Consider the following 27,488-nt stretch of genomic DNA (forward strand, 5'->3'; position numbering starts at 1 on the left):
GCGCAAATCATAGGGGTCTAACCTAGCTAACGGTATACTCATAGAAACTTGATGTGAAAAGAAAATAGACGAGAAGCGCGGAATTTCCGGGTGTAAATTGGTGGTATTTCTGAAAATCGAAATGACCAAATAATTGGGAAACATTCAAATTCTTGAAACTTTCTGAGATTAACCATGGGGCTGGAAATCTTCGAAAATCATGAATTTTATTGTCAAATTATAGAGAAATACCCAGAAACTTAAGGATATTGGATTTTAAAATTCATTTATTTAAATTGAGTATATGTACACAGTGTGGTTTCAATTTTGTATCACTCTGTCTCTGTAAATAAATAAAAGAGAATTGTTGTCGTCAGAATTTAAATTAACTGTATAATCAGATTATTAACTGCTGCAAGAATATTGTTGCAATTTCTAATTGCAGATAAACGATGTATGTACATTCTGTGAATGTTATCGGTCCTCAGAATTTTCCGGTCGTTCTAGAATGCGCGTTAAATTTGCAACATCAAATAACTGAGATTTGTAATACTTGAGTTCATTTATACTCTCTTTAATATCGTCAAGGGCTCGATGGTTGAACTTCTTGGCGGGTACACGGGCATATTGATTAGGACACCATCGTCTAAAAAGTAACATAAAAGGAAGAACAATAACTAATTAATATGATAAAAAAACGTGAGCAATGAAAATCGACAAATCACCTCATGAGTTCCTTGATAGTCGAAACGTCGATGATCCTGTAATGCACGTAATTGTCTACAAGAGGCAGATACTTTTGAATGAACACCCGATCCATCCACACGCTGTTTCCTGCTACAGGACACAGTTTCTCAGGTACGTTGGTCTTTAAAAATTCTAGTGTAAGCTCTTCAGCTTCTCGCAATGAAATCTTACTGGCGCGAGACTCGGCGGTCAAACCAGTCTGAAATATCAAAGTCATTTGTTGGTTGCTATGCTTATTTTGTTTAAGAATTCTTGCGCTTCTTTGCTAGTTACTCCGCGCTACCTTGGCATGCTGAGCTATGCACCAGTCATTCATGGCCTCAAGAATATCGTCTGGCTGATGTACTACAACATGGAAATCGTCGCTAACAATGTTAAGATTGGAGTCACTGATGAGACAAGCAATTTCCATTATGTGGCACTTTTCTACATTTAGCCCAGTCATCTGAAACAGATGAAAATCGTTGTGGACTGGGAATGGTGATTTTTTTTTCTCTAAAAATTTGACACGAGATCAAGATATGCGTTTTTATTCTTGTAAAATAAAATATGTAAATTTGGAATACATACTTCCATATCAATCCAAACCAATCGATCGTCCATGGTTATTTTTTTTGAGCTGTTCTTGTTAGCAGTGTCTGAAATAATGTGGTACATGAAATACGTTGTTGAATATATTAATAGCAAATTTACATTAGAAGAACTGTGAGACGCGATTTTATGAAAAATATATGAGCCAACTCAATTGTAGATGGCAGTACGTGAAAAATAAAATTGCGTAAATAATTGCAAAATTTCTTTATTTTGAACATACTCAGAACGTTCTCCTAAATTACTGATAAATTTCTTACAATACATAATTCATAAAATACATTCTGACAAATGCCACGACAAATTGACAACAATTCACCGATAACGAAACTACCATTGTTTTAATGTTATTTACCGAAAAATGCCGAAGTGGAAAACAGCGCGGATGCTTCGTCTACGCTTGGAGACGCGCACCTACTCGGATGAGTGGATTTGTCGAAATTGTAGCGCAGCATGCTCCATGTGGCTGAAAGGAAGTCTTTGCCATGCAAGGAGCGCTGTAGGCCGCGCTGTATGACATACATTTGCGTTTTTTACAGTAGAATATCAGCCCGTGGCTTGTAGGTTATTTCGAGTTGTTGATAATGCACCGTTCAGACATCAGGAGAAAACTTCGGTATATACATACGTATAGATATTACGTATGTGCCGTCCCATATTACATGACGGACGCCATAGTGTAAAGAATTCACACTATGATGGACGCTAGCAATATATATTTCACTAGCTGCAATCGGCGTGTACCACCGAAATATATTTCTATATTTCACCGCTGAGTTTGCTTTTCAGTTTTCAACCAATAACAGAAGCTAGATGTTTGGAAAATCGCACTTAGATTAGCCAATGAAAAACGGTTCAAGCCAGCTGATATAGCAAAGTTGCCAACACTGTACTCTTAAATAACTAAAATTACAGAAGTCAATATCTCTGAAAAGCGGGAAATCGAAGATAAATGTGCACAAAAAAAACGCACCAGGTAGCCTGCTTGCAAAAAAACAAAAATCACAACCAAACCTCGCAACATCAAACTTTAGTTGCGACAAAAAATCTTACAAAACAATACAGTAAGAAATTTATCGACAGTTCGTGGTGAATTCACCAGAGTAAATGAACACACGAAGAGGGTGGCGGAACGACTCCAGTCCAGATCATCTTGTCAACAAGACTGACACATACAGCTAATCTTCGGTCAATGCCGTCTATACCTGCAACGTTCGGAGCAGAAAATGCATCGCAACGGAATGCGAGGATCCATTGACAACACGCATTTTTCGGCAATTGCGCGAAGGTCGAACATTATAATGGAGCGAAGATGATAATTGAAGCATGCCTCGCCGCATTCGCAGTAAAGGGCTTCGTCGAGATATTTAACAAGTCCTCGGGGTATTGTCTCGGGGCCATACCTCAGTCTAACAACAAAATTGGTGATTTAGCAAATAATTTAATTAAAAATGCATGAATATTTATTGATGATTTATATTTCAAATACTAATTCCGCTAGTTATTTGTAATATAAATTTACCTTGATCTGAGAACAGCCTTAGCCGCGATTTCGACGAGGTCAGGTACATCTAATTTATACGGATCAATTTTACATCCCTCGAATCCTTGCGGGTTAAAGGTATTTCCAGAAACGTCGATAGTTTCTAAATGTAATCGTTGTACGCTTCCAGGGAGCATGTCAAGTAAATTTTCCTGGAGACTGAAGAATCTGTACAAGGGACACAAAATATCCTGAAATAAATAATCACCTAAAGAATACTTTGAATGCCCACCTTAAACTAGACAAAAAGCCAATATTGAATGGTAGTGATGAAAGCAGGTTATGATTGAGACTCAGTGTCCGTAGAGCAATTAATTTCCCAATATATGGCGGTATCCATCTGAGCTGAAAAAGTAAGAAACGTGTAGAAACAATAATCATTAGCAGTCGAGACTCTGGAAAAAGTTTTTCTTACAAAAAAAAATAAAAAATCACCTCATTTCTTCCAAGGTCCAAGGTGATCAAATTTTTTTTCATCGCATGTCCGTTCAACCATGCCCATGACTTGGGAGGTGATTTTCCAAGCTGATTTTCAGCAAGGCAAAGCTCTGCAAGGTTAGGAAGGGAGCCAAGCTCCACAGGCAGGCTACGTATGCAGTTCTTAGATAAGTCTAAGGAGCGGAGCTGGTTGAGTCGAAGGATCTGACGATCGAAAGATTTTTTCTGAAGATCGACAATAGAGAGATGCTGAGTGGTACGAGGAAAACCCTGGAGTGTCGGGTATTCTGCATTTGTCGTAACAAAGCATTTGGTCTGGATCTTAGGCCGAAAGTACTTCTCGTTCAGGACTGGCACTTTGAGCACTGGCTCAAAGGAATTCTTGACAAAGGCCAGTTTGATGACACGCAGAAAGCTCTTCAGTAGAAGCGCGTCCGCTTGAATTATCAAGTCATGAGCCGGCTCTTTTAAACGTATTGTGCATTTTCCTTCGTTGATAAATTTTGTGAATATATGCACTATGTTGCCAACCACCTGCATAAGTAATAATGGTATCAATTACATTCACTATGTGAAAATTTTGATGACGCACAGTTTCAGTACATTGCTCGTAATTCAGCTCTAGTATGCGATGTTGTAAAATCTTACCTGTAAAACCGAAGCTGAATTATCGTACTAAAACATGCATCAGAAATTCTCTTTTATTAAAGTTGAGTAATGGGATCTCATATCTTACATTATACCTCATCCCCTTTGTGTCCTGAGCGGACTGCAGGAGCAGGCATATTTCGTCCTTGTGGTTTGGCCGCCGTCCGAAGGACAAAGTAGAAGCACGCGGCCGTTGTATGCCGGTCCGGATGGCTCCAGGACACATGCGACTCGCATCTACTTTGACAGTGCAAATTAACCTCATTCTTTATTTTCTTAGATTCACTTACTTTTCGATCGTACGGCAGTCCTAGCCTTTCGTTATCTTAAACCTATTCGATCGCTTTTTTCATTCATTCCATCGAAGCAGAGGTCAAATCATAGCCTAAAACCTAATGTTTTGTAAACAGACTTCAATCAGAAACCTCTGGGCGCGTGACATATAAAATCACATACTTATTGAATCAATCGCGTGTTTAAATATTTATATTACAATTTTCCATTTTCGCCGGTAGCCTATCAGCGCATCGCTTTTCCGAAGACTAGCGCGGCCAGTCGGAAAAGCAGCACCGTCATTGGTTCGTCACATGGGTGAAGTGGATATTTAACGCTCATCAATAGCGAATCAGAGCGCTGCTTTTCAATGCAGTATCTGAAAACACCGTTCTGGAGAAAACTAACATTTTTCTCACTATTCGCATGTTCGTCTCCAAAGGCCGCATTCTTTTTGGGAGCTTTCCAGCAAGGAAACACAGTGTGACACTGTGTTACACGGTTGAACACTGTGCCTTGGTGCTTGTTGGAACGCTTTGAGGTTCTTAATTCAGTCACTAGAGTCCGCTCATGCATTATACGAAAAATCTAGGAACACTGAGCGCTCCAGGAAAAAAAAAAAAATTTGTGAAACGCGTGTAGATCATTGTATTTAATAAATAAATATAAACAATACCATGCGTCGAAAATAAAATCTCTAACTAAAAAATTGGCAGCAGTGAATCCGACACAGTGTCCAACCATGCTCCGCAGCTGTGTCCGACTGTGTCGTTCTGTGTCGTTGTTGGAAAGCACCATGTTCGACACAGTGTCGCTGTGTCGCTCTGTGTCGTTGCTGGAAAGTTTCCTTTACATCAATTTTCTGACATAACACATAACTATGGGATTTCATTGACCTATTAAAGCTTGCGTTATCAGAGGGTTTCAGAGGTTAATGGTTTAACTTAATTCACGACGAAGGAACAGATGTCGCATTGCGTTCCGAAATTTTTCGATTGACGGTATGTCTGTATTTTCCCTATGGTCACCGATGGTGTTCATTGATGTATTAAACTGGTTTGAAACGTCAAAAATCCGTTTATAACACGATATACATCAGGATTGCCTGAACGTAATGGAAAAACCGCTTCGGCGCTGACAGCCGGCTCGTAATTTCGTTTAAAAAGGCAACAAAGACAATCCCACTATCGCCGGAGGTTTTCCATAAAAGTTGCCAATTTTTCTAACCAAATACAATTCATACAAAGTCATTAACGTCTTTATTGTGTCGTATTCAGGCACAAGCAGCCTTCAGTCTAGTGGAACGGTCATGGGAATCCAAACAAATGTTTCACGTCTTAAGATATCTTGATTAAAAAACGTTGTACTGTCAGAATTCTAACAGCAATATACAGAGCAGAATGAAGATGTTTTCCAAAGAAAATCCCAGAGTTGTTGACCTGGTCCGTCAAAGAGAACTGTCGGTAAGCCAAGTCGACTTTCTTTGAATTCAGATTTATCTGACGTGGCAACACAAACTAAAAAAGTAACTGAATACACGTATTCAATGTCAATATATTTTTCCATTGTCACAGGAATCCTGTGCCGCTTCTCTGTCAAGAAAACTGCAGGTGACTGATGATTTGGTAGCCCGTTTGGGTTTAGAAAAAGAGCTTGAGGGTCACGGAGGTTGTGTCAATTGTTTGGAATGGAATGAGTCCGGGGAGTGAGTATTTATTCACAAGATTAACTTTACATCAATGTCAGTCAATCAATAATTATGTTTCTTATTACAGAATTCTTGCGTCTGCTTCGGACGACACACATGTCATACTGTGGGATCCGTTCAGATATACAAAGAAAAAGGTATTTCGCACAGGACACAGTGGAAATATATTTTCTGTCAAGGTATTTTCTATTTTCTTTCTTATGTTCCAATCTTGTATCAAGTTAAATATTTAATTAATAATGTAGTTCTTTTTTTCCTTTTCAACCACCCAAGTAATAATAACCATTATTATATGACAATTTTAGTCAGAGGAAAAAGGTTAAGAAGATAAAGTCAATTTAATATCCATATCCTCTTGCCACAATTTTATGACGCGAATGTATGAGCTAGTTTCTCAGTGCTTTGAGAAAATTCAAAAATATCTACTAAGGCTAAATTTAAAAAAAAGGATGTAAAATAAAATTTCCACCCTCAGTTGTCCCACGATTAATTATGCGGCAATGTCAACTCTGCGTTAACGTCCTGAACCATTAATTAAAATTAAAAAATTAACAGCATATGCAAAAATAGAACTCTGATCATTTTAGTTTATGCCAAAATCAAACGATGGCATTTTGGTAACCGGAGCAGGGGACTGCTGCATTCGTGTTCACGATATCACAGTCTCAGACACGATATTAGTATGTAGTTGCCATAAAGGTCGTGTGAAAAGGATCGCAACAGCGCCAAGTGTACCATTCATGTTTTGGACTGCTGGAGAAGACGGGCTAATATTGCAATATGACACAAGGGTTCCACACAGTTGCACATCCCAGGACCGAAGGGGAGTTCTTATTAACCTGGTCAATCACCTTGGTCGTCTCGCCGAAGCAAAATGCATCACGATTAATGCTCGCAGACCGGAACTCATTGCCATCGGTGCCAATGATGCCTATGTCAGGATGTACGACAGAAGAATGATCAAACCATCTACTTGCCAGGTAAAGACAAGAAACTGACAACATAAAACCATCACCTTGCATTTATTAATCATAATCTTCTCTTACGCAGGCTACGCCAGCCTCCAATTTCGATGCAGTGAATGAAAACTCGGAGGGAATTGATGCTCAAGCCCACTTGCAGCGTGCTGGAAAAGGCGACTCAGACGATAACATTCCCTTAGGCTGTGCTCGGTACTTCGTTGCCGGTATGTTCGTCGGTGAACCATAGGTAGTGTGCATCAATTGAATAGAATTTGTGAACGGAAGAAGGAGCGAGAGAAGTGAAAAAAGATTAAATATTACAAGGAATTTGCTACCTCAGCTGTCAAGCGCTTTGATAAAAATCATCATTCAATAATGTGTAACGTATTTCCAGGCCACTTGCGAACGCGGCATCAAGACCAAAAGAGGAATAGAAGCCTAGCTGCAACTTATCTCACATTTAGCGCCGATGGAAATGACCTTCTCGTCAATATGGGTGGCGAACAAATTTATCTCTTCGACGTTAACAAGGGCAGCAGCTCAAAGTTCCTTCCTAAGTGGACGAATGGCACGCGATATTCGGGTGAGTGAAATAAGTGCCATGGTTGACCTAAGTTTCATCTAAAATCTTTAATTATGAATAGTGCCCGGTGATCAATGGTGCTCGGATCAAAAGCGGGATGAGGGAATCCAGCTAGAGACTTACTTCAAGCATAATGACCCTTTGGTCCTGCCCATTCACATTGAGAACATCAAAGAAGAAGTGAGCTTTTCCTGGTAGTTGATTTAATCCCATCAAATTCTGTACTCGTTTTGTTACATCCTCGAATCGGCAGAATACAGTGCATAAAGAAGAATTCCCAAAATTAATGACTCAAAACCATCCGAATGTCACTTTTAACCAAATTGAAAAATCACTCTAAACGCTTGACTTGTTTCTCATGGGTTCACCGTATTCTGTTTGATCTTTGCAGGCAAATACAGCCTTTCAGAAACAGAAGTATACAACGGCGATAAACTTGTACAACAAGGCTATAGCTTGGTGCCCGCACGGAGCTGTCCTTTACGCAAATAGAGCTGCATCCTTCATGAAACGTGCCTGGTAATTATCCATATCTTACTGTTTTCAAAAATCTTTCAAATGTACATGAACACCGTGTTTCAGGGATGGCGACATCTATGCAGCGCTTCAGGACTGTCAAACGACGATTCTTCTCGATCCAAGACACGTCAAAGCTCATTTTAGGTGAGAACAGTGATCCACAGCTTGCACGTCCGCTACCAAAAGGTAGAGCGGACCGTAACCCTCCTTGTATATCATTACTTTTCATACCCAATTCTCACTCTCCAGACTAGCCAGATGTCTTTACGAGTTAAACCGAGCCCCGGAAGCTCACAAAGTGATAAAAAACTTCCAGCAGAATTTTCCCGAATTTGCAACAAACTCAGCTTGCCGGGCTTTGTACAAAGACATCAAGAAAGCACTCGGCTCTGGTTCGTATCTGTAGTCCACAACTTGTCCCATAAATTTTATCCATATTTTATAATCTCGGTTGTGTAATCTTCACAGAGGAAACCAATGAAGAAGAAACTGATGAGGTTGAAGAAGAAGAGGACAAGGATGAGGTCGAATTTCCCGTAGGCCAAGTCGCGCAGGGTGTATCAGCACACGAGCTGTACTGGCAACGAAACAGCGTTGATTACGATATCCGATTCTGTGGTCACTGTAATACGACGACTGACATAAAAGAGGCAAATTTCTTTGGCAGGTATGGAAGTATGAAGGCATCTACCTGTTGTCTATGAAATACTTGAAAGAGGATATTTCCTTGGGTAGGCAAGCGGATCAAAAAAAAAAAAATTACTCTTCTGATTCATTTCATTTTTGTGCAAAAGCGATGGGCAATACATTGTGGCAGGATCTGATGACGGATCTTTTTTCATATGGGACCGTGAAACAACAAATATTCTTAGAGTGCTACGCGGCGATGAAAGCATCGTTAATTGCCTTCAACCACATCCATCTTCGTGTCTCCTGGCCACTAGTGGTATCGATCCAGTTATTCGGCTATGGAGTCCTCGCCCAGAGGTAAAACTATAAAATCAACCAAATTTGTGGTAGAGTGAGGATGGAAAATTACCGGAATCCAGAAATTCAATTGTTGGAAGAAAGATGAAAGTGAGAGTGAGTTTCCTAGGATGAACATGATGCTTTTTTTCCGCTAATTCAGGATGGGAGCCAGAACGAGCGAGCTATAGAAAATCTGGAGGATGTAGCGTCGGCAAATCAATTAAGGATGAAGAGCAACACGTTTGAATTGATGCTGTTGAACATGGGATACAGGTTTCCCGGGCAACAGGATCACAACCAGGATCAATCGGGCGATGACGGAGATGAACGTGAGCGACCAATGAGTCCATCACAGACATCACAACCGCTCAATTGCCGCCAGAGTTAAGAGATGAAGCCATAGACAGTCGGATGAGAGTAATAAGAATGACAGAGGATTAAGGTTGTTGTATAATTTGTTTCAATTATTATAACAATATATATATTACAGAGTTTTATCACGATATTTTCGCGGCAGTTGTTTATTTTGTGTTCATATTTTTAATGAAAATATTACGGCTGTACCACCCATCTCTTCCTTTAATGATTAACTATTCAAATAAATTAACTAAGTTTGTACTCTGTGGTGGCCGCGCTCGGCCGTCCCAAATGTACACAAGAATTCTTTGTCATCTCGGAGACGGAGAAAAACATTCTATGTGCGGAAAAGTACACACCGCATATGAGGGCGCCGATCTTGGCAGTGTATAAAGCCGGTGACATAATTAATGCTAATAATTGATTTTTTTTCAGAAGCTGTAAAATTCATTTGTCCATAAAGCCTCGACGCTTTTATGAAGATCGAAATTAATGACGCCGAGGTACACGTAATAGACCGATAATCTAACTAACGACCACTGTCTCTCCAACGAAACCAGCCACCTCGACAGTGAGGTTTTACACGACTTTTGCTTCTCGTCATATACTGAATGCACACAGCATTTCGACATTTCTATGAATGCAGACATTCTGGAAAAGAAATATAGTAATTAAAATATCAAAGACGCTCCACTCTCCTGGCCTGAAATAAGCTGAGGAGTTTTGATCGATTTACCTGGCCTGAGTTTTGAGAGTGTGTTCTATGCCCCGCATCAGATCATTGGTTTTTAAAACGAGAAGCATTTGCCTATTAACTCGTTCGAGCACTTCGCTAATTTGGGGCAGAACATTGGGAAGTTCCTCCTGAAAAGCTTCTCTCTGAAAGTTCCAACAATCGGTGGTAAAATTGATCCAACTGATTGGCACAAGAACAAACCAGCAATCAAATCCATATCACATACCTCACTATCGGTGAACTTGGTCTTTTGAATACCCGCCATTATCGTATCCCAACTTCGCCCAGATACCATACAAACAAGGAGTCCGTATAGATCGCCGACGCCAAGAGTCTCTGCGTATTTTCGCATCTGTATTCTGTCACCGTTCAATATTGCGAGCCACAGCTTGGCATACTCCCATCGGAATTGATCAGAAAGTGTCTGAGACAGGGAATAAAACGGAAGATAGGACAATACACTCAGGACATACGATAACGGAGCCAAGTAGCGCTTACTGCGTATAAACCATGATCCAGCAGCACAATTTCCGCCTCGTGATCCCTTTTCCTTATCAAGATATTTCCGGGGTGAGGATCGGAGTGGACGAAACCGTCAACAAATATCATGCGACTATAGAGCCGCCCGAGTTTACCGCTAACTTCGTACAGGTTCACGTTATGCGCTCTCAGGTAGTCGACATCGTTAACGTGCCCACCTTCGAGAAATTCCATTGTCAGAACTCTAGATGATGAGAACTCCCAGAATATGCTTGGAACCTGATGATAAAATTTGTTAAAAAATACAGTTAATATTGGAGTAAAACTGGGAAAAAATTTCGAAGAAAATATGGCAACTTTCCGACCTTAAGCCAATGGAAATCCTTGAAGAGACTCTTGACCTTCTCTGCATTTCTTCCCTCAAGGGTAAAGTCTAGCTCCTGGGGTATATTTTTCTTTGATTCGTCCACTATCCAGTCAAACTTAAAGTCTGGAAAGACCCACGATGTGATCTTCACGAGAGCTGCCATTGTCTTGATGTCGACATAAGAGTTGGACTTTACAGCCCTGAAGAGATCAATTTTGATAATGAAAGTTGAGATGGCTACACTTATTTGTTACATTCTTAATTTTACTCACCTGTGCTGTACCTTCACCGCAACTGATCTTCCATCGAGAAGCACGGCTTTGTGAACTTGGGCAAGACTGGCCGTACCCAAGGGAACGGATTCAATTGATTTAAATATTTCATAAGCCTAAAATAGATGCGAAAGATGTTTATACCTGCTCGAAAAGCATTAAATAAGGATTAAATATGCATATTCTACTTACATCCTTTTTGAAATCCTCTTTTATCACAGTCAGGATATCAGGAAAGGAAGACTGGGGAGCTGAGCTGTGCAATATTCTCAGCGTTTTTACGTATTCAGCAGGCAGCAGATAGTCCAGTGCTCCAATGTGCTGCCCCACCTGTAAAATAGAACTAGTATTGTCATCGCTGTTGCATTACTGCTAAATATTTGGTGCTTACCTTAATGTAGACACCCTTGTTAGCGCAACAGAGATCTAGCAGTTTTTGAGCACCGTATAAATGCACTTCAGATTTCAGCTTTGCATACTCAGGAGACTCTTTGTCAAGTTTACCCGAATAGAGCTTTGTTTTGTAATGTGTTCCAATTTGAAAAACCTAGAACAATGAAAATCTAGAATTATTATTAAAACTATTCCTGTTCTCAAGAAAAATGATTTTGCACTGCCACACATTTTGGTTGGACTTTAAAGCGCTTACAGCCCTTGGAAGTAGGTTCTTTTAAAGATGGAGAGTGTGCCGAAAATTTGATGATACCGCTATCATGGTACAGCAGTTTTTTTTTTCTTCATAGAACCCTACATAAAAAATCCGACAGTCTCTATCGGGTCTCTGTTGGATTTTTTATGTAAGGAATCATCCAATAATTTTAATGCGAAAGCAAACGCAAACGAAAAATCATTAGATACTGACCCTGCCGAAAATGTTCATGTGATAAATCATAAGAGGATATGACTGAAATCAACATGTAATTTATTGCATGATTTATTTTGCAAATTCGAGAAAAATATATAAAAAATCACGTAATAAATTACGAAAGCATGAATTATCATATATACTAGATCAAAAATTATATAGTCAACGGTATTTGATGATTCGTACACGTTGATTTCTGTCATAACATTAAATGATATAAGACATGGTCATTTTCAGTAGGGGAAACCGAGGAGAAAGTCTGAGAAAGGAATGTGAAAGCTTTCCTTAAAGACCCCTACATGTTTATCTAACGGATCGGAATTTCCGTTTCCAACATACATTACAACCATAACCACTTCAATAGATTTCAGGCCAGATATATTCCATGAATTGCTAGTTCCATACGGATCAAGTACTCCGCTTGTATTCCTACAATATTCTGTGACACCCTTTCCCGCGCATCGGCGCGCATACCAATCATACTTACGGTAAGTGCAGCTCGCGTAAGTCGAACGACGCCGATCGCTCCTACATCGTATTCGTTGGCCCTAAGCGAGGCTAGAGTGCCGATGACAGCGGCTCCAGTGGCGGCGAGAGTGACTAAGCGGCGCCTCGACATGATGCTAGTTCTGGAATTGAAAGCGACGCATGCGCGCGGTGACGTAAGTTGGGAACCGAGAAATCCACGTGGACCAGAATCAGAGAGGAAACAGGGAGTCAAGAAACTAACAATCAGCTGTCGCAAAATTACCTCAACATTGCACCTCAGTATTAGTTCTTTCAGGAGCACACAATGGCGTTCTTTATCTCACCGTAACGTCCCTCAACTGTGGTGAACTCAACGGCACACGGCATAACTCTGAAAACTTTCCTCAAACTTGACTTTCCCCGCCGCCCTGTTCTAACCCCCCATGCAATTTCACTTGTGATGCAACTATGTCGAGAAACGCCTCATCGCCGAGCCCTCTATAAGTCTATTCATATGTATTTAATTTCTGTGTCAGTGATGCCAACGCTTTAACATTGACCTTGGAATTTCTTACTTGGTGCTGGAAAAATCCGCTAGGTGTCGCCAACAAAAACTTAAATCTGGAGACACCGTACTCGAAATGAAACTATTGAAATCTTCCAGGCTCAGCTATTTGGCCGGATACAAATTACTTCATTGCGGATCAAAGAGGTTCGTAACTTTGATATTCATTAGAATCAGTTTTGATTCAAGATGAGATGGAAATTTCAGATTTGCTCCTGATTGTTACAATGATGATACATTAAGGAGAGAATACAATCGCAGTAGGTATGTAGAAGAATATATATTGAAATAAATGTTTTCAATCATGCATCATATTATGTACTTGCGGACAATAGTCGCTACTTCTATCAATAATGATAAGAATAATAATACACGTAAAAATTTCTCTTTTGTGAAAAGAAAAACCATCATGTTTTTCTTGTCTTATCATAAGTATCAATATGTTTTCTATCACAGTCGAAAACCGTCAAATCGACAGGAATGACTGTATGTTACACCTTTCAGACAACAAAATACCCATACAATACCCCCATAGATATTTTTCATACCTATAAATAACAATACAATATCCTATAATGAAGTATAATAAATTATCTTCTTGCTGAACAATATTTGTTACTCTCCATGTCTGTTACGCTTCAATCTTTAACCAGTCCTTCGGTTCTCTCAGAACGCTCATAAGTTTGTCTTCTTCTGAGCCTGGTTCTGGCTTGTGCATGTATTGCCATTTCTGTATAAAATCAAATATTGCTTACCTGAGTAAGTTGCCACAAACTGGCTCTACATCTTGATAGTAAAATTCAAAAATACTTACCGCAGTTAGGGGTAATGACATAAGTATGCTCTCTATTCGAGCACCAGGAGTGAGCAGCCCAAATTTAGTTCCTCTGTCATATACCAGGTTGAATTCAACGTACCTACCCCTTCTCAAAAGCTGCCACTGGCGTTCAGAATATCCATACCCGTCATTTTTATGCTTCTGAACTTGAAATTTTGAAAAAAAAAGATGAGAAATTTCTTTGTGATTTTCTTCAGACAAACCTAAAGTAAGCACACTTATGTTCTCTGGATTGTATACTGACATACCCAGAGGTATATACGATGGAATAACAGCTTCCGCACACGAGTTCGCGAACTGAAATGCCTCCTCCTGATTTGGCTCATCGAGATCATCGAAAAATATTCCCCCGATACCTCGCCTCTCGCCACGATGAGGTATAAAGAAGTAATCGTCACACCACTTCTTAAACTTTGGATAATATGACTTGTTGTTCACGTCACAGGCTGTCTTGAGCTCCTTGTGAAAGTGGACGGCATCAGACTCGTTTAGATAGTATGGTGTGAGGTCAGTTCCACCACCAAACCACCACTGTAAAAATAACCTGTTACATTCGAAATGGATCCAATTTCACACTTTCATAATTTGCTCTTACTTCAACTGATCCATCAGTATTTGTCACTTCGAAGTATCGGTAGTTGAAGTGAATTGTTGGAACATAAGGATTCCGTGGATGAATAACGGCGCTAATTCCAGTAGCAAAGAATGGAAGAGGACCTCCCTCAGAGAGCTTCTTTCCTCTGTATAATGGATACATGTTATGTCTAGGTATCTTTTCTTCGATATCACAGTAGCTGGCAATAACAATAACTACCTTGCTCTCATTTGTTTGATAGCTTCGGTCGGCAGGCTTCCATGGACGACTGAAATATTAACTCCAGCCTTTTCAAAGACCTGCCCATCCTCCAGGATACACGATACACCTCCACCTCCTTCTTTTCTTAACCAACGATCAATTCTGAACTTGGATCCATCCTGTTCTTCCGCCTCTAAAGCCCGGCAAAAATCTGCCTATCGAAAGAGTTAAGTAAGATCTACAGAATAGCTTCAGCTAGGGTTTCTGCAATTGGGGGATATTTAAAATGCAACTTTTATTATTCTCCACGATCATTTGTTTCATTCTGCAACTATATATGAAAAATGATTATGACTTTGCTAAATTAGATAGCAGCAAAGTTTTTTACATAACACAACCTATTAATACAAGACAAAAAGCAAAAATGCCCCTAGTGTCTCAGAAAATTTGTTCTTTAAAGCAGACAAAATTCTGGAAATGTACTTCAACCGCTTGAATCATGTTTGCAGTGAGTTCATTTTTTGGCTGTAAATGATATTTCAAAGGGACTTGTATGAAATCCTAGAAGCCTGCGTCTAAACTGTACCAGAATTTCACCTGGATTTTCATTATTAGAAGCTCCATCCTAGCCTGCATATTTGTACGATGCTTCTCTAGCTTCTCCATATTACTGACTGGTTCAGTCATAAACTTTTCAATTTCTATACCATCCAACGAATCCTTCGAAGGACTAAAAATTGAAAACATTCCTGCCAGTACTCCGGCGGCCTGCATAGATCTGCTGGACCACAAAATACAGTTTATCGATCCCACGTCCAGAAATCCTTAATTAGTAAATAGTATGATAGTAGTAATCGTTAGATAGTAAATTCTGTATTATCAAAAAATCTAGAAATAAACAGATTTTCATCATTACGTTAACGTTACATATTTCATACTTATAATTAACAAGACATCATACTTGACAATTCCAAGCTTGCATTCTTCTCGCCGATGATAGTTGACGACGAATCGAATTCTGTGCCAAGTCTTGTGGCAAACGTTGAATACCATGTTCAAGCTTAGTTCGGTGAATTGATTCTTGGCCGCACCGGTCGTAATTCAGACCCAGGTATTTCGGGGTTACAATTATTACTGATATGAACTAGAAAATACTGATTATTTAAATTATCTAAACCAAGTAACATAACCCCGCCTAACACGTTGACAATGTGGAACCAGCGGCGCAAGCGCAGTGATCAACGAACTCAAACGGATTCCTTCCACCATTTCCATCTACCAGTAAATGGTTCGAATTCTTAGAAACCAAAGGTGAACGTGGAAATGCATTGATTGGTGTCGGTAAGTGAGAAACACCGACTATAAACAAAACTTTCTATCTCAACAAACGTTGAAATTTCCAATTCTATGGGATTCCAGATATTTTTTTTCGTTTCAAAACGGTTCAATTGATCTGGAAACGGGTCGTACAGATCCATTCAGAGAACAAAAATATTTTGCTCTTGAAATCGCGGAAAAAAGTAAGACTAACCCTTTGAATTTTTAGTCAAATTTTGGCCGGTTTTGAAGGATAGCAAAATAAATTATATGATGCACTACATCGATGTAATTTTCGAGAGGAATCGATTGGGCGCAGTCCCGATACGCTGCAAGCAACGGATGCAGAGTTACAACCAAAAAGCCAGTCATTTCCGTTGTCATTTCTCTGCTGTTGATCCCACGCTGTTTTCGCTGCGTTTTCTGAATTCCTGGGGGTCCAATTAGTCAGGAAAGAGTCATTCAAATCGAATCTGAGACCAACAATTTTCAGCTCGAAAAATGAAGAAAAAGTAAGGCTAACCCCTTTGCATTTTTGGCGAAAAATTTCGCGATTCTGAAAAGTGCTGGAATAAATTCTTTCTGGTACTATTCCTACGTAATTTTGCGAGAGAAATCGATTGGGTGCAGTCCCAATACGCTGCGATCATCGCATCAAATGTTACAGCCAAAAAACGAGAACCTGTGTTTTCGACACTTTTCAGCTGGTGCTTTTTCCATCGTAATTCCTCTGCTGTTGATCCCACACGGTTTTCGCTGCGTTTTCTGAGTTCCTGGGGGTCCAATTAGTCAGGAAAGAGTCATTCAAATCGAATCTGAGACCAACAATTTTCGGCTCAAAAATGAAGAAAAAGTAAGGCTAACCCCTTTGCATTTTTGGCGAAAAATTTCGCGATTCTGAAAAGTGCTGGAATAAATTCTTTCTGGCACTATTCCGACGTAATTTTGCGAGAGAAATCGATTGAGTGCAGTCCCATTACGCTGCAATCATCGCATCAAAAGTTACAGCCGAAAGACGAAGAACTTTGTTCTTCATTTCTCTCCTGTTGGTCCCATACTCTTTTTGATGTCTTTTTCGTGTTCCTGAGGGTCCAATCAGGGAGAAAAGATTCTTGCAAAACGATTCTGAGACAACAAATTTTCGACCCCCGAAAATCGCTGAAAAGCAAAACTAACCCCTTAGGATTTTGCCAGTCCATTTCTGGCGAAGTTGGGAAAATGCTGAAATCAATCAATTCATATCCAGTATGATCGTAATTCTGCGAGAGGAATCTATTTCACGCAGTCTGCACACACGGCCAGCAATGAATCAAAACGTATGGCTGAAAAACATCAAATTTGCACAGGGTTTGCACAGAGGTGGAAGAGAAAAATCATGAACTCATGGGTACCAAGTTTCAATTTCATTTATTCAATGCGCCGTAATTCTAGTACAATTGTTCAGGTGTCAGTGTATACTGCGTTACTAAATTTCCGAATATTCTAGTATAATTCTCATATATTATACTAACTACCAGTACATTATACTAACAATGATATAACTTACCAATAATTACTATAGTAATACACTTATTTATATAATTAGTTTAATATCTCCAGTAGTATTGTAGTTCAACATAAAAAATGCAATACAATATGTATTCTCAGTCAACGATATAATGAACGAATATCACATAAGGAATCAGACTACTATATGAACCATTATATGAGATGTAATGTTGTATGAGATAGTTGTTATACTAGTTTGTAAGCGTAGTTTGAGTTCTGAGCTGTGTACAGGTGCAATACATCGCTGCAGTATACGAGATGTTACTATTTCACGTTAACTGGAATAAAATGAATAACACCCACACAAATCTCTATGAATATCTTCTCAAATACTGGTCCCACGATTCTCCAAAACCTTTTTTGCAATACTTGGGTCCCAACAGGTCTAGAAATGGTCGTTTGAATTGATTATGAAACTAAAAGTTTTCCGCTCGAAAAAAAGGAAGGTTAATGCCTTTGGTTGTTTTAAATCTATTTTTAGCAGATTTTGAAAAATCCTGAAATCGATCTATTCATACCTTATATCGACGCGATTCAGCGAGAGGAATCCATTGCGCTCCGTCCAAATATGCTACGAGCAACGTATCAAGAGTTACAGTCAAAAAACGAATGATATCCACTGTAATGCCTCTGCTGTTGGTTCCACACTCTTTTTGATGTCTATTTCGTCTTCCTGAGGGTCCAATCAGTGGAAAAATGGTCCTGCAAAAAGATTCTGAGGCAAAAAGTTCCCGAGCTCTGAAAATCGCAAAAAAGCAAGTCTACCCCCTTTGGTTTTTTAAGTCGCAATTTGGCCGAATTTGAAAAATACTTCACCGACAGATCAAAAGTTACAGACAATTGAAAAATTGAAAAGTAAACTATTGATCGTAGTCCCATGTCGCATGTGATCAACTTGTGAAATATTAAATCCGAAATCCGAAAAAATGTCGTATGCTTGTGGCTCATAGGCGTAGGAATTTTGTAGCTCCTCATCGCCCGATGTTCTGGATACCTTTTTAGAATCATCAAAACCGAAAGAACGTTAGCTCCGTCGGTCAAGAAAATGCGTTGCGTAGGTACCGGCACGTGGTGTCTCCATCACGTTCCGTATCCGACAGATATGGAATCAATGTGAAACACGGGAGGGCGCTTGCCCACAGTTAAGCGACCTTGAGCGCAAGATCCAAGGCTTTCGTGTCAGTTTTTGACAGGAGAGAATTTTTAGGTTAAGTGTTTACCAGACGAGGTTAGTGTTTACCAGACGAGGTTATGTTTGTTTCGAAAGTAACGACGTATCGTCACAAGAAGCCGGCATTTCGGCCGGCTTAAGGAGGGCGGATCCGGAACTGGAATGTTTTGATAATCTCCAAGCCGAGCTTTGCTGGATTAATTCGCAAGGAGGGGCTTGCGATGCTTGCGAAGGGGGTCGTCACCCAGATAACCGAACACGTCCGCGGCCTGTCCGTCGGCATCGCGGCGATACTCACTCTCTGTTACTGCCTCCATCCTGGCAGGTTCGCGTCGCATTACAGCCACATTAAAACTGAAGACATCTTCAACGAGCTTGAGAAGGCGTACCTTCCTAAGAACAACTCATGTGCCGTGAACATCAGTGGCAAGTCATCGCGACTTCTCTACCCGCTTAATGAGGCCAAGGAGAATCCGACGGCACTTGCAAGGCGACTAGGAATTCTACCGGGCGGACAATGGAAGCCCTCGAATTGCCACTCGCTCTTCAACGTAGCCATAATCCTGCCGTACAGGAACCGCAAGGCTCAGCTTACGATATTCATGAATTATATCCATCCCTTTCTTCAGGCCCAGAATCTCGATTACAGAATATTTGTCGTGGAGCAAAGTCCCGGACGCGAATTCAATAGGGCGAAATTGTTCAATGTCGGCTTCAACGAGGCGATCAAGGCCAACGATTTTCACTGCTTCATCTTTCAGGACATCGATCTGATACCCCAGAATCTCGACAACATATACGCTTGTACCAAAATGCCCAGGCACATGAGCTCTAGCGTTAATACATTCCGGTATAACTTACCCTACAACGGATTGTTCGGAGGTGCTATTGCACTTACTCGCGAACATTTCAAACGCGCCAACGGTTTCTCTAACGTTTTTTACGGATGGGGTGGCGAAGACGACGACTTTTACAGCAGACTGCAAACTCGGGGGCTCAAGGTAATCTCAAATAAATCTAATTGTGATACTGTCTACAAATCACGTGAAGTGAAACATTCTGTTTGCTCATGTTTTTTCCTGAAAGACCGTGACAAACTTATCGTTGGCTGTGTACTTTTCGCAATTAGTCGCAAAATTACGTAGAACTTGGGTAAAATTACGTAATTCGAAGATCACGACCTCTAACACGACTTTTCGGAGGTAGATACAATTAAATCAATCTATCTGTGTCAACACCCTTCGTATTTATCGTTGGATATAATTGAAGAGGAGAATTGAAGAAGACTATCAAAGCGCCTGCAACGAAAAATTTTGTGAACCGGAGAATTAGTTTTTTTAAAAAAAGAATGGCACTCAGACTTGTTCTATTCTCCTCTTCAATTATCCAAGTACATAATCCTATTCCATAATACCACGTATGATATGGATGCTTCGAATACTAACTTTTATCATCTGGACACGAGATGGACGCAAGAGAACATAAAATACATTTACAATCTGGAATCTTATTTAAAGTTGGCTGAAATTCCGTTTTTTTGCTTTCTTACGTACAGGTTTGTAGGTTTGGGCCAGACGTCGCGCAATACTACATGTTGATACACGCTAAGGAACCGCCGAGCAGTGCGAGATTCGTTAACCTCGAAACTGGGGCGCGAAGATATGATACTGATGGAATCAGTAATCTCGAGTACAGAGTCTTGAGTCATCAATTACGTCCTCTATATTCGTGGATACTAGCTGATATATAAGCTTAGCTCAAATTGTTTTTTTTTCTCATATCTTGTGTCATCATTCGAAATGTAGCCTACATTCTTCATTCATCCAGCTCAATTTTCTTCATAGAAAGATTAGTTTGAATAATACATCTATGCAAAAAATATATGTATGGTAATGTAAAGGAAATGTAATATAGTAAAGAAATTGCACGTTTTACAAGCAATCAGCTGCCTGTATATTTATTACATTTGCTTATGATTTTTTCTCCCGAATACATGAATGTTTATCGAGCTAAAGCAAGAGTATTAACATACAAGTTCATTAAGGGATTAGTAAAATGTAATTTTTCTTTGTACATGCATCCACGCATTCATTTGACACACGAATAAAAAAGTCAAAATGTACTGCTACCAAGTGATAGTAAAGATGAGCATAATTTTCTTAAATAAGAGTACACTAAAAATTCATTCAATTTCGTTTATTTCTCATAATTAGTTCATGAAACGATTTTTTAAATATCAATCAGTTATCACGATAAAATTACGTTTGGAATCGATGGGCGTTTTAATGATCATTATTGTGTATAAACCACATAAAGGAATTTCTAGTACCGTTTGGAAGCGGCTACATAATCAACAGTGAAAAAAAAATGGTTTTTTGTTTGTTGAAAATATGGTGAAACGAATACCTATTAAAACCGATGGTCTTATGAGGGATTTATAATTATCAAAGGCACGGCTGTTTTAAAAGCAATGAAACAATTACGTGTAAACGACTCATGTTATGGTAACTTTTAAACAATCTTGTTATTAAAATACACGGGATTCTAAAAAAAATTATATATAATCATGACTATGATTGCATAATAATTAGTCGGAGTTCTCTTCGTGTAACTACAACAATTGATTATGCCTCAAGATGTACGTAGTAAACAAAGAGGCGAAAAATAACTTATAAAAAAAAAAAAATTAAAAAAATTACAAATAAAAAGGCAGAATCAACTCTCATTCTAACGGATGAACTGTTGTATTACATTTACTGGGGAGAAGCAGTGAGCGGGGACTGACTGAGCTGTGGCATGATGTAAAAGATAGAAAAAAAAGAAAAAAAAAAAAAATAGAATTCTCCGCGATACATCTATCAGTACCAGATACACCGCTAGGTGCATTCGAATGCGATCTAACACTGCTATTGTCTTGCTTTGTGTGTAAGTATAATGTCTTCCGTCGCACGTATCGATATTATATACACAATTTACATACATGATCGATTACCAATGTATGCATAAACATGTATGTATAACATATATTATATAATTGCATATAAAAAAAAAAGAAAAATATTTCGCGTTATTTTCGGCACATATTACGTATCTGAGAGTTCCTGATACCTAGCGTACATCATTTTTTTCACACAATCTTTATACGTGTCACCAGGCAACGCGTTATACGCTGCAGCCTTGGCACCTAGGCCAGCCGTGGGAACTCGTCTTTCAGCTTCGATGATGCTTGTTCTACCTTGGTTAGATTTTCCCAATCCCATACCCTCGCTCCATCCCATTTTTTGCAGCAGTTTATTACCAACATTGTCGGAGCCGATTCCAGCTCTGGTTGGTTCCTCGTAGTTCACCGAGACTTCGTCAACCCTTGTCTTGAGGTACTTCTCCTTGAGCCTGTTAGGCTGCGGTGGTTCAGGCTCCCCGTACTTCGCTCTCCTTTCTTTTGCGCGATCCCTGTACTTACTGTTTCTCTGTTGCGGGTCATTGGGATCAAGTCCACGAACGTGATACCAATTCTCCAGATTCTGTTTGTGTAAATCCGACAGCTGCTGGTGTCGCAGGAGTCCTTCCTTGCTGGGAAATTGTCTTTTGCAAAGGAGACAGGCGAGCTTGCTCCAATCGGTGTGCTGCCTCTCTTCTTGCTGCACGTCTTCGATCTCTTCCTCGGTGTCGCTGCCGCCACCATAGGCGGCGACAAGGCCGTTGCTTCCACTAGGGTCCTCTTCCTCCTGGTAAGCAGGTGCCAGGTGATTCCTCTTCTCGAGGATAGCATAGCCCGCATCCGCTGCACCGCTGAAGGCTCCCTGGTGACCTTCGCTACCCGCATATTCCGCGCTCCAGCTCGACTTCGCGTTTTCCTTCTTTTGGTTCAAAGTCTTTGCCCACCGCTCCATGTCCTTGGCTATTTTTTTAGCCACCTTAACTTTATCTTGTTTGTTGTCCTTCTTCTTGTTCAGATCGTCCTCCTTTGACTCTTGGCCCACATTGGTGCTCATGGATTCTTGAATAACTGGCATAGTTCCGCTTTCGGCGCCCAGAGCCACACCGGCTCCCACGATTCCAGACGTACCAACAGCTACCTGAGAATTTGAAATCGGGATAAGGGATAGAGAAGGGATATACCACGATTACGGTTTCACACTCCTTCCATGCTTACCTTTGCCGGTTGATACGACAAAGACTCTGCGTCCCAGTAAAGAAACTGCTGTGTGTGACTGTTGTAGTAGTACTGAGAGTTTGGATCGTAGTACAATCCCGTGCTCGGATCGTAATAATAGCCCGAAGATTCGTCATAGTGATAGGTACTGACATCCGGCACAGCTGAAACGAACATTTTCATTTATTGCGTGAAGGATATTCAAGGATACAATGCTATCAAACGAGTGTTTAGATCATTCGAGTGAAAGAAAAGCTTACAATAGACTTTGCCATCGTTAGCATGAGCAGGAACTCTACCGCTAGCTAAGGACGTACTGCTAGGGGCAGTTGGGGTTGGTCTGGCTTTCATCTCTTCAGCATCACCCAGTTTCCTCGACGCCTGAAGTTGCTGGATCGCCGACTGCGCCACGGCTGCCGCCGCATTAACTCTGTCAGTCTGATTCAACGACGGCAAAGTTATCGCCGATCCCTGCATTATCTGGTTCTGGTAGTACTGAGTGTAATACTGTACATAGTGCGCTTTTTGCGCCGGAGTTTTCGCGTACATATTGGCACTGTATTCTGCCAATTGTGACACATCATCCAAAGTATACCTAAAGTGAAAAATTATTAATAAATATTACGATAAACCGATATCGTACAAACATGAAAGATCTTCAGATCACTTTGCCATACCTTTGTGGCTGAGCTTCATTTGACTTCCAAGCACTAGTGCTGTTCACCTGGTGCAGTTTGCAGTACGTGATTTCGACTTTCCTACCATCTACCATCAAGCCTTGCTTGCTCAATGCCGTGTGTAGATACATGGCATCGACGACATTAGCCATTTCTAAATAACAAACACCACGTGATGTGTTGGTCAGAGTATCTCTACCAATTCTAATACTTCTGATTGGTAGGGAGGAGAGGTTTTTCATTGCTTGTAATACTGAATCCTCAGTAGTCAGGACGTCTAAACCACGAAGAAGGACCGTGTTTGTTGGGTGCGGACTAATCTCGTCGCTACCCTCCCCACCTTCCTCACTCTCGGCACGGGATGCACAACACTTGAAGCAAGTTTCACGTCTTTTAAAGTTGTGTGCTCCGCACTGTTTGGAAAGTAGAAATGTTATCAGGTATATTCGAATGTATCCGATGAGAGGAAAGGATGGGAAAGAAATCGTGTTAAATGGAGAAGCTACACACCTTAACACAATGCCAATCCTGCGTGTTTTTTGCAAGGGGTTTGTCCACGTGAAAATCTTTCGGTATGCTGTACTGCATGACTGCACGGTACTGGTCCTGCAGCATTAGAACGCCCTGAAACAGAGAATTTCAGTGTTATCCAATCCGATATCTTCCTCTGGCCTCCGTTCATCCCTTAACTTGCTTCTTGCTGAAGGAACTGTGTTTCTCTACTCGCTATAAGTCTCGATTAGTTGATCACGGTAAGATGAATGGAAGAAAAACTAAAAATCCGCAGCTAAATGGTTCTTCACGTTGCGAAATCATCACTCACGACCGTGAATCATTCCCTGTCATCAACCGCAATTGTAAAATCAATCCAAGCTATGTAAACGTCGATCATATTTCAAATCGCGGTTATTCTATGGAAGAATGTTACTTCCTCGAAGAAATATAGAAATAAATTAATACACGACGATTTTGTCTAACAGAATAGAAAAAAATATGGCCAGTAACGAGACATGAGCACGGCGGTAAGCGAGGTAGGTCACCCTAGGTAAGTAAGTAGGTAATTAGATATTATGGTAGGTTGAAATAGCCTTTGATAGGTGGTCAGCCATGGCCATGGGGCGACCTAGGGCTGGATTACCATGCCCTGCCGCCACGGGGCGTCGTTGGCACGCAAGCAACACATCGGTCGAGTACGTGGACTGAACTTCTTTCTACCTGTTTCATCTCCATCCATCGCGAGGCCTCCTGAGTCGCGTTAAACTCGACGAATGCAAAACCTCGTGAAGCACCTATACAGAGCAAATACACACAGATCCATTGTTAATCCACGTTTTTGCCTGAAGTTCTCTACTCTGAGAGGGCAGGCAATCACAGCACCGACCATTGACAGACTGATTCTCAGCTCCGAACGAAGCGTTTGTTCATTCCCCTTTTTTGCTATTTACCTGAATAATTCCAGGGCAACGTTTCACACATCTCTAAGAAGGTCCCCCGCCTTTGAGTACACTGAGTCTCACATCAAATTGCTAATAGAGAATGATTTATAAAAAAAAAAAATCAAGCATCAAAAAGCAATTTCGATGCTTCGACGGAGTGTGACTGCAAAGAGACCTTCTTAAATTTCAATTCATGTCATGAATTGTTCAAAGTTCTTCCTCGATCCACGTATCCGGTGAGATAGTAGTCGTAGAGTCGACAATAAAGGATCACAGTGTGTATCGACGGCGTAGCAGTAGAAAAATTGTAGGGTAAAATCTTTACCTGTATCCTTTTTCCTGATCAGCCTGATGTCCTTGGGCATGAGACCGCAGTTGAGAATGTCCTGGCGCACCTTTAAATGCCATTATATACCAGTATGAACACATGTAATCAATTATAAATCAGGAATAAATTCACTTCAGTTTTCTCAAGCCAACAATCAAAGTATAGGTGATACCAGTGCTCAAACTGGTAAATACTTTCCTTACAAGACGAGAAGCTACAATCATTTGTTATTTTTATTGTAGAAGGTGCCTTTCGATCTTAATGTGTCGTTTGAACAACAATTTTATGGCGCAAAATAATTTCAACAATATTCAGCTTCATTGTTAATAAAAATCATGAGAAATTGAATCCTGAAATACAAGAAAACCTACATCGTTTTCAGTAATGTGTTGTGCCAACCCCCTGATCATGATGGTGTTATTGGGGGACTGTGACTTGTAGTGAATGCCTTCCATCGACGAGCCATACCCACGACCATGGTCATGATCAAAGTCCATGCTCTCCCGACTATGGTCATCATCCCTGTCCCTGTCCCTGTCTCTCTCGTCTCCCCTTTTGCCTCTCCTGTCTCTGTCGCCTCTGTCTCTTTCCCTGTCCCTATCTCCTCTATCTCTGTCTCGATCTCTGCGAGACCTTTCTCTCTCTCGATCTCTGTCTCGATCCCGGTCTCTGGATCGATCCCTCTCTCTGTCTCTGTCGGCGGAATCTCTGCTGTCCCTCTGCCTTCCGTAACGATCATCTCTGTCCCTGTGGTTCCTGTCCCGATCCTCTCGACTCCTGTCTCTCCTCTCACGTGAACGATCCCTGTCTCTGTCCCTGTCCCTTCCTCGGTGAGTTCTGTATTCGGGACTGCGATGATCCCTTTCTCTGTGTTCTCCCCCACCGTAGTCCGACGATCTGTGGTCCCCATAGTCTGATCTGTAGTCTCCATAGTCAGATCCGTGACCTGATCGACGATCCGGACCATATCCTGGTTCCCAAGGGTCGAGGTTGTTGGTGTACATGGAGTCCATTACGTTATATTCGGTCTGCTGTGCAATGTCAAATCATGAGTCTTAAATTTTGGAAGATTCACATTAACTTGGGTGTGAAATTGTAAAATTGTAAAACTCTGATGTCACGCGAATTCTGCTGGGAATATTTTTGCACAATAATGGTTACGAAGTACAAAAGAACAGAAGGTAAATTGGAAATACTGGTATGTGGGATGTTGGAAGAGATATAAATCGATGTGTGTGGGAGGCTTCGGTTCAGGTTTTTTGGCGACAAAAGTATGAAACTTGTGCGTTATCTAGCATAAAATTGTCTCATGGATTCGATGATTTGATTCTTCTATTTTTACGACAAATAAACCTAGCTTTTTTCACATTATCATAGCGACTAATTTGCACATTTTTAGTTTTCAATATTAATTGACGTTGCATATGTACGACGGAATAAAGGTCGGATTTATTGAAGAAGGTTGAAGGAGGTCAATATCTTAAATAAAATGAATCGTTGTTTTGGAAGGTAGTATTTTTATTGGATAGTTAAAATAATCACACCAGGCCGCCGTTTGAACGACGTGGGAGAGCCTGCGGCAGGTAGTTGAAGACAATACGTATACACATAAAACGAGCCGGAGACAAGAGGATACATATACGTATGAATTGGAACGGGATGAGGTTGTGGGTTCGGAGGGTTCGTTGTCAGCCACGCGATCGTTGGTTGTCGATGAAAATAGCAACGAATCATGATTTCGAACGCAGCAGCAGGGTTTGAAACAAGTTCAAGCCAGGCTACGCGTGCATGTACATACGTAGACAAATTTTCAGGAAGGCACTTGGCCACAGATACAATACTGTATGCGCCAGTGCACTTTGTTGCAGCCATCCGATATTTGGCAAACTAACGTCGCACGGACGCTTACCCGGTTTTTCTCAACCTCTCAAAAATTAACAATGTTCTACTTACAAATTCGGCAATCTTTGCTGAGTCACCCGTATTACACTTCGAATTGAAAATATTGATTTTTATCACAATGGCGTGGTTAGGGCTGTTTGGGATTTACGGAAAATATGGCCGCACGAACCTCCGATTACTGAGGATGGCTGTCAACTACAGTCAACTAGAGAAGAAGTTTAACCGCTGCCGTTCCATCGAATTTATTCGACA

General features: G+C 40.6%; 7 protein-coding genes and 1 long non-coding RNA gene across 13 annotated transcripts; 3 read left to right on the plus strand and 5 right to left on the minus strand.

Moving 5' to 3' along the window:
• Positions 1-248: 248 nt before the first annotated feature.
• Positions 249-2,203, minus strand: LOC107217573 (oligoribonuclease). The gene is made up of 5 exons (XM_015655143.2): positions 1,673-2,203; positions 1,297-1,364; positions 1,010-1,171; positions 705-925; positions 249-625 (listed from the first exon to the last, which is right to left on the minus strand). The coding sequence occupies exons 1-5, from the start codon at positions 1,839-1,841 to the stop codon at positions 454-456; spliced, it is 792 nt and encodes a 263-aa protein (XP_015510629.1). The 5' UTR covers positions 1,842-2,203; the 3' UTR covers positions 249-453.
• Positions 2,204-2,331: 128 nt separating this feature from the next.
• LOC107217574 (leucine-rich repeat protein 1) lies at positions 2,332-4,624 on the minus strand. Of its 2 annotated transcripts, XM_046740036.1 has the most exons (6): positions 4,237-4,620; positions 4,035-4,183; positions 3,296-3,832; positions 3,093-3,205; positions 2,840-3,028; positions 2,332-2,726 (listed from the first exon to the last, which is right to left on the minus strand). In XM_046740036.1, exons 2-6 carry the CDS (start codon positions 4,170-4,172, stop codon positions 2,507-2,509), a joined length of 1,197 nt encoding a protein of 398 aa, XP_046595992.1. In that variant the 5' UTR covers positions 4,173-4,183; positions 4,237-4,620; the 3' UTR covers positions 2,332-2,506. The 2 variants fall into 2 exon arrangements, with proteins under 2 accessions (XP_046595992.1, XP_015510630.1); XM_015655144.2 differs by having other exon boundaries at positions 4,035-4,624.
• A 377-nt stretch (positions 4,625-5,001) lies between these two features.
• On the plus strand, positions 5,002-11,703 carry LOC107217585 (WD and tetratricopeptide repeats protein 1). 2 transcript variants are annotated; one of them, XM_015655158.2, is made up of 15 exons: positions 5,002-5,220; positions 5,497-5,682; positions 5,794-5,924; positions 5,995-6,106; positions 6,515-6,907; positions 6,978-7,113; positions 7,284-7,472; positions 7,534-7,652; positions 7,864-7,991; positions 8,055-8,135; positions 8,241-8,383; positions 8,460-8,658; positions 8,786-8,978; positions 9,121-9,402; positions 9,753-11,703. In XM_015655158.2, exons 2-14 carry the CDS (start codon positions 5,620-5,622, stop codon positions 9,346-9,348), a joined length of 2,115 nt encoding a protein of 704 aa, XP_015510644.1. In that variant the 5' UTR covers positions 5,002-5,220; positions 5,497-5,619; the 3' UTR covers positions 9,349-9,402; positions 9,753-11,703. The 2 variants fall into 2 exon arrangements, with proteins under 2 accessions (XP_015510644.1, XP_015510643.1); XM_015655157.2 differs by lacking the exon at positions 5,002-5,220 and having other exon boundaries at positions 5,228-5,682.
• Positions 9,393-12,959, minus strand: LOC107217586 (aarF domain-containing kinase 1). The gene is made up of 10 exons (XM_015655159.2): positions 12,789-12,959; positions 12,525-12,666; positions 11,564-11,719; positions 11,365-11,502; positions 11,173-11,288; positions 10,899-11,100; positions 10,552-10,812; positions 10,280-10,477; positions 10,054-10,196; positions 9,393-9,968 (listed from the first exon to the last, which is right to left on the minus strand). The coding sequence occupies exons 1-10, from the start codon at positions 12,794-12,796 to the stop codon at positions 9,749-9,751; spliced, it is 1,584 nt and encodes a 527-aa protein (XP_015510645.1). The 5' UTR covers positions 12,797-12,959; the 3' UTR covers positions 9,393-9,748.
• Positions 12,960-13,001: 42 nt separating this feature from the next.
• Positions 13,002-14,898, plus strand: LOC124294509. Of its 2 annotated transcripts, XR_006904389.1 has the most exons (3): positions 13,002-13,217; positions 13,278-13,334; positions 14,106-14,898. It is a non-coding gene; the product is annotated as an uncharacterized LOC124294509 (long non-coding RNA). The 2 variants fall into 2 exon arrangements; XR_006904388.1 differs by lacking the exon at positions 14,106-14,898 and having other exon boundaries at positions 13,278-13,453.
• LOC107217571 (oxygen-dependent coproporphyrinogen-III oxidase) lies at positions 13,336-15,930 on the minus strand. 2 transcript variants are annotated; one of them, XM_015655141.2, is made up of 7 exons: positions 15,666-15,930; positions 15,302-15,482; positions 14,723-14,919; positions 14,504-14,648; positions 14,157-14,439; positions 13,885-14,054; positions 13,336-13,800 (listed from the first exon to the last, which is right to left on the minus strand). In XM_015655141.2, the coding sequence occupies exons 1-7, from the start codon at positions 15,755-15,757 to the stop codon at positions 13,702-13,704; spliced, it is 1,167 nt and encodes a 388-aa protein (XP_015510627.1). In that variant the 5' UTR covers positions 15,758-15,930; the 3' UTR covers positions 13,336-13,701. The 2 variants fall into 2 exon arrangements, with proteins under 2 accessions (XP_015510627.1, XP_015510626.1); XM_015655140.2 differs by having other exon boundaries at positions 15,302-15,485.
• A 2,824-nt stretch (positions 15,931-18,754) lies between these two features.
• Positions 18,755-21,548, plus strand: LOC107217572 (beta-1,4-N-acetylgalactosaminyltransferase bre-4). The gene is made up of 2 exons (XM_015655142.2): positions 18,755-19,741; positions 20,296-21,548. Exons 1-2 carry the CDS (start codon positions 18,962-18,964, stop codon positions 20,488-20,490), a joined length of 975 nt encoding a protein of 324 aa, XP_015510628.1. The 5' UTR covers positions 18,755-18,961; the 3' UTR covers positions 20,491-21,548.
• Positions 21,240-27,447, minus strand: LOC107217588 (RNA-binding protein 5). Of its 2 annotated transcripts, none has more exons than XM_015655166.2 (9): positions 27,288-27,447; positions 25,706-26,362; positions 25,332-25,401; positions 24,786-24,859; positions 24,081-24,194; positions 23,571-23,983; positions 23,154-23,488; positions 22,894-23,057; positions 21,240-22,816 (listed from the first exon to the last, which is right to left on the minus strand). In XM_015655166.2, exons 2-9 carry the CDS (start codon positions 26,345-26,347, stop codon positions 21,824-21,826), a joined length of 2,805 nt encoding a protein of 934 aa, XP_015510652.1. In that variant the 5' UTR covers positions 26,348-26,362; positions 27,288-27,447; the 3' UTR covers positions 21,240-21,823. The 2 variants fall into 2 exon arrangements, with proteins under 2 accessions (XP_015510652.1, XP_015510651.1); XM_015655165.2 differs by having other exon boundaries at positions 25,706-26,365.
• Positions 27,448-27,488: the final 41 nt, after the last annotated feature.

The sequence above is a fragment of the Neodiprion lecontei genome, chromosome 5 (assembly GCF_021901455.1).
Source record: "Neodiprion lecontei isolate iyNeoLeco1 chromosome 5, iyNeoLeco1.1, whole genome shotgun sequence".
In the NCBI taxonomy this organism is placed as follows: domain Eukaryota; kingdom Metazoa; phylum Arthropoda; class Insecta; order Hymenoptera; family Diprionidae; genus Neodiprion; species Neodiprion lecontei.

What these genes read in the sequence shown, in the direction of transcription:
- LOC107217588 (XM_015655166.2), bottom strand. Translation starts at nt 26,347, where the DNA reads ATGGACTCCATGTACACCAACAACCTCGACCCTTGGGAACCAGGATAT. An exon ending in GATGGATGGAGATGAAACAG is followed by an intron (nt 24,195 to 24,785) that starts GTAGAAAGAAGT and finishes TCTCTGTTTCAG; the next exon opens with GGCGTTCTAATGCTGCAGGA. An exon ending in AGGATTGGCATTGTGTTAAG is followed by an intron (nt 23,984 to 24,080) that starts GTGTGTAGCTTC and finishes CTTTCCAAACAG; the next exon opens with TGCGGAGCACACAACTTTAA.
- LOC107217572 (XM_015655142.2), top strand. Translation starts at nt 18,962, where the DNA reads ATGCTTGCGAAGGGGGTCGTCACCCAGATAACCGAACACGTCCGCGGC. An exon ending in TGCAAACTCGGGGGCTCAAG is followed by an intron (nt 19,742 to 20,295) that starts GTAATCTCAAAT and finishes TCTTACGTACAG; the next exon opens with GTTTGTAGGTTTGGGCCAGA.
- LOC107217571 (XM_015655140.2), bottom strand. Translation starts at nt 15,757, where the DNA reads ATGGTATTCAACGTTTGCCACAAGACTTGGCACAGAATTCGATTCGTC. An exon ending in ATCAAACAAATGAGAGCAAG is followed by an intron (nt 14,649 to 14,722) that starts GTAGTTATTGTT and finishes TCCATTATACAG; the next exon opens with AGGAAAGAAGCTCTCTGAGG. An exon ending in TCCATCGTATATACCTCTGG is followed by an intron (nt 14,055 to 14,156) that starts GTATGTCAGTAT and finishes CAAAATTTCAAG; the next exon opens with TTCAGAAGCATAAAAATGAC.
- LOC107217586 (XM_015655159.2), bottom strand. An exon ending in TTACGCGAGCTGCACTTACC is followed by an intron (nt 11,720 to 12,524) that starts GTAAGTATGATT and finishes TCATTGTTCTAG; the next exon opens with GTTTTTCAAATTGGAACACA. An exon ending in CCAAGTTCACCGATAGTGAG is followed by an intron (nt 10,197 to 10,279) that starts GTATGTGATATG and finishes TGGAACTTTCAG; the next exon opens with AGAGAAGCTTTTCAGGAGGA.
- LOC107217573 (XM_015655143.2), bottom strand. Translation starts at nt 1,841, where the DNA reads ATGTATGTCATACAGCGCGGCCTACAGCGCTCCTTGCATGGCAAAGAC. An exon ending in TTCCACTTCGGCATTTTTCG is followed by an intron (nt 1,365 to 1,672) that starts GTAAATAACATT and finishes ACATTATTTCAG; the next exon opens with ACACTGCTAACAAGAACAGC. An exon ending in ACTATCAAGGAACTCATGAG is followed by an intron (nt 626 to 704) that starts GTGATTTGTCGA and finishes GTTACTTTTTAG; the next exon opens with ACGATGGTGTCCTAATCAAT.
- LOC107217574 (XM_015655144.2), bottom strand. Translation starts at nt 4,211, where the DNA reads ATGAGGTTAATTTGCACTGTCAAAGTAGATGCGAGTCGCATGTGTCCT. An exon ending in GGCTTTTTGTCTAGTTTAAG is followed by an intron (nt 3,029 to 3,092) that starts GTGGGCATTCAA and finishes TCCCTTGTACAG; the next exon opens with ATTCTTCAGTCTCCAGGAAA. An exon ending in AAGGCTGTTCTCAGATCAAG is followed by an intron (nt 2,727 to 2,839) that starts GTAAATTTATAT and finishes TTTTGTTGTTAG; the next exon opens with ACTGAGGTATGGCCCCGAGA.
- LOC107217585 (XM_015655158.2), top strand. Translation starts at nt 5,620, where the DNA reads ATGAAGATGTTTTCCAAAGAAAATCCCAGAGTTGTTGACCTGGTCCGT. An exon ending in TCCGTCAAAGAGAACTGTCG is followed by an intron (nt 5,683 to 5,793) that starts GTAAGCCAAGTC and finishes CCATTGTCACAG; the next exon opens with GAATCCTGTGCCGCTTCTCT. An exon ending in CAAGAAAGCACTCGGCTCTG is followed by an intron (nt 8,384 to 8,459) that starts GTTCGTATCTGT and finishes TAATCTTCACAG; the next exon opens with AGGAAACCAATGAAGAAGAA.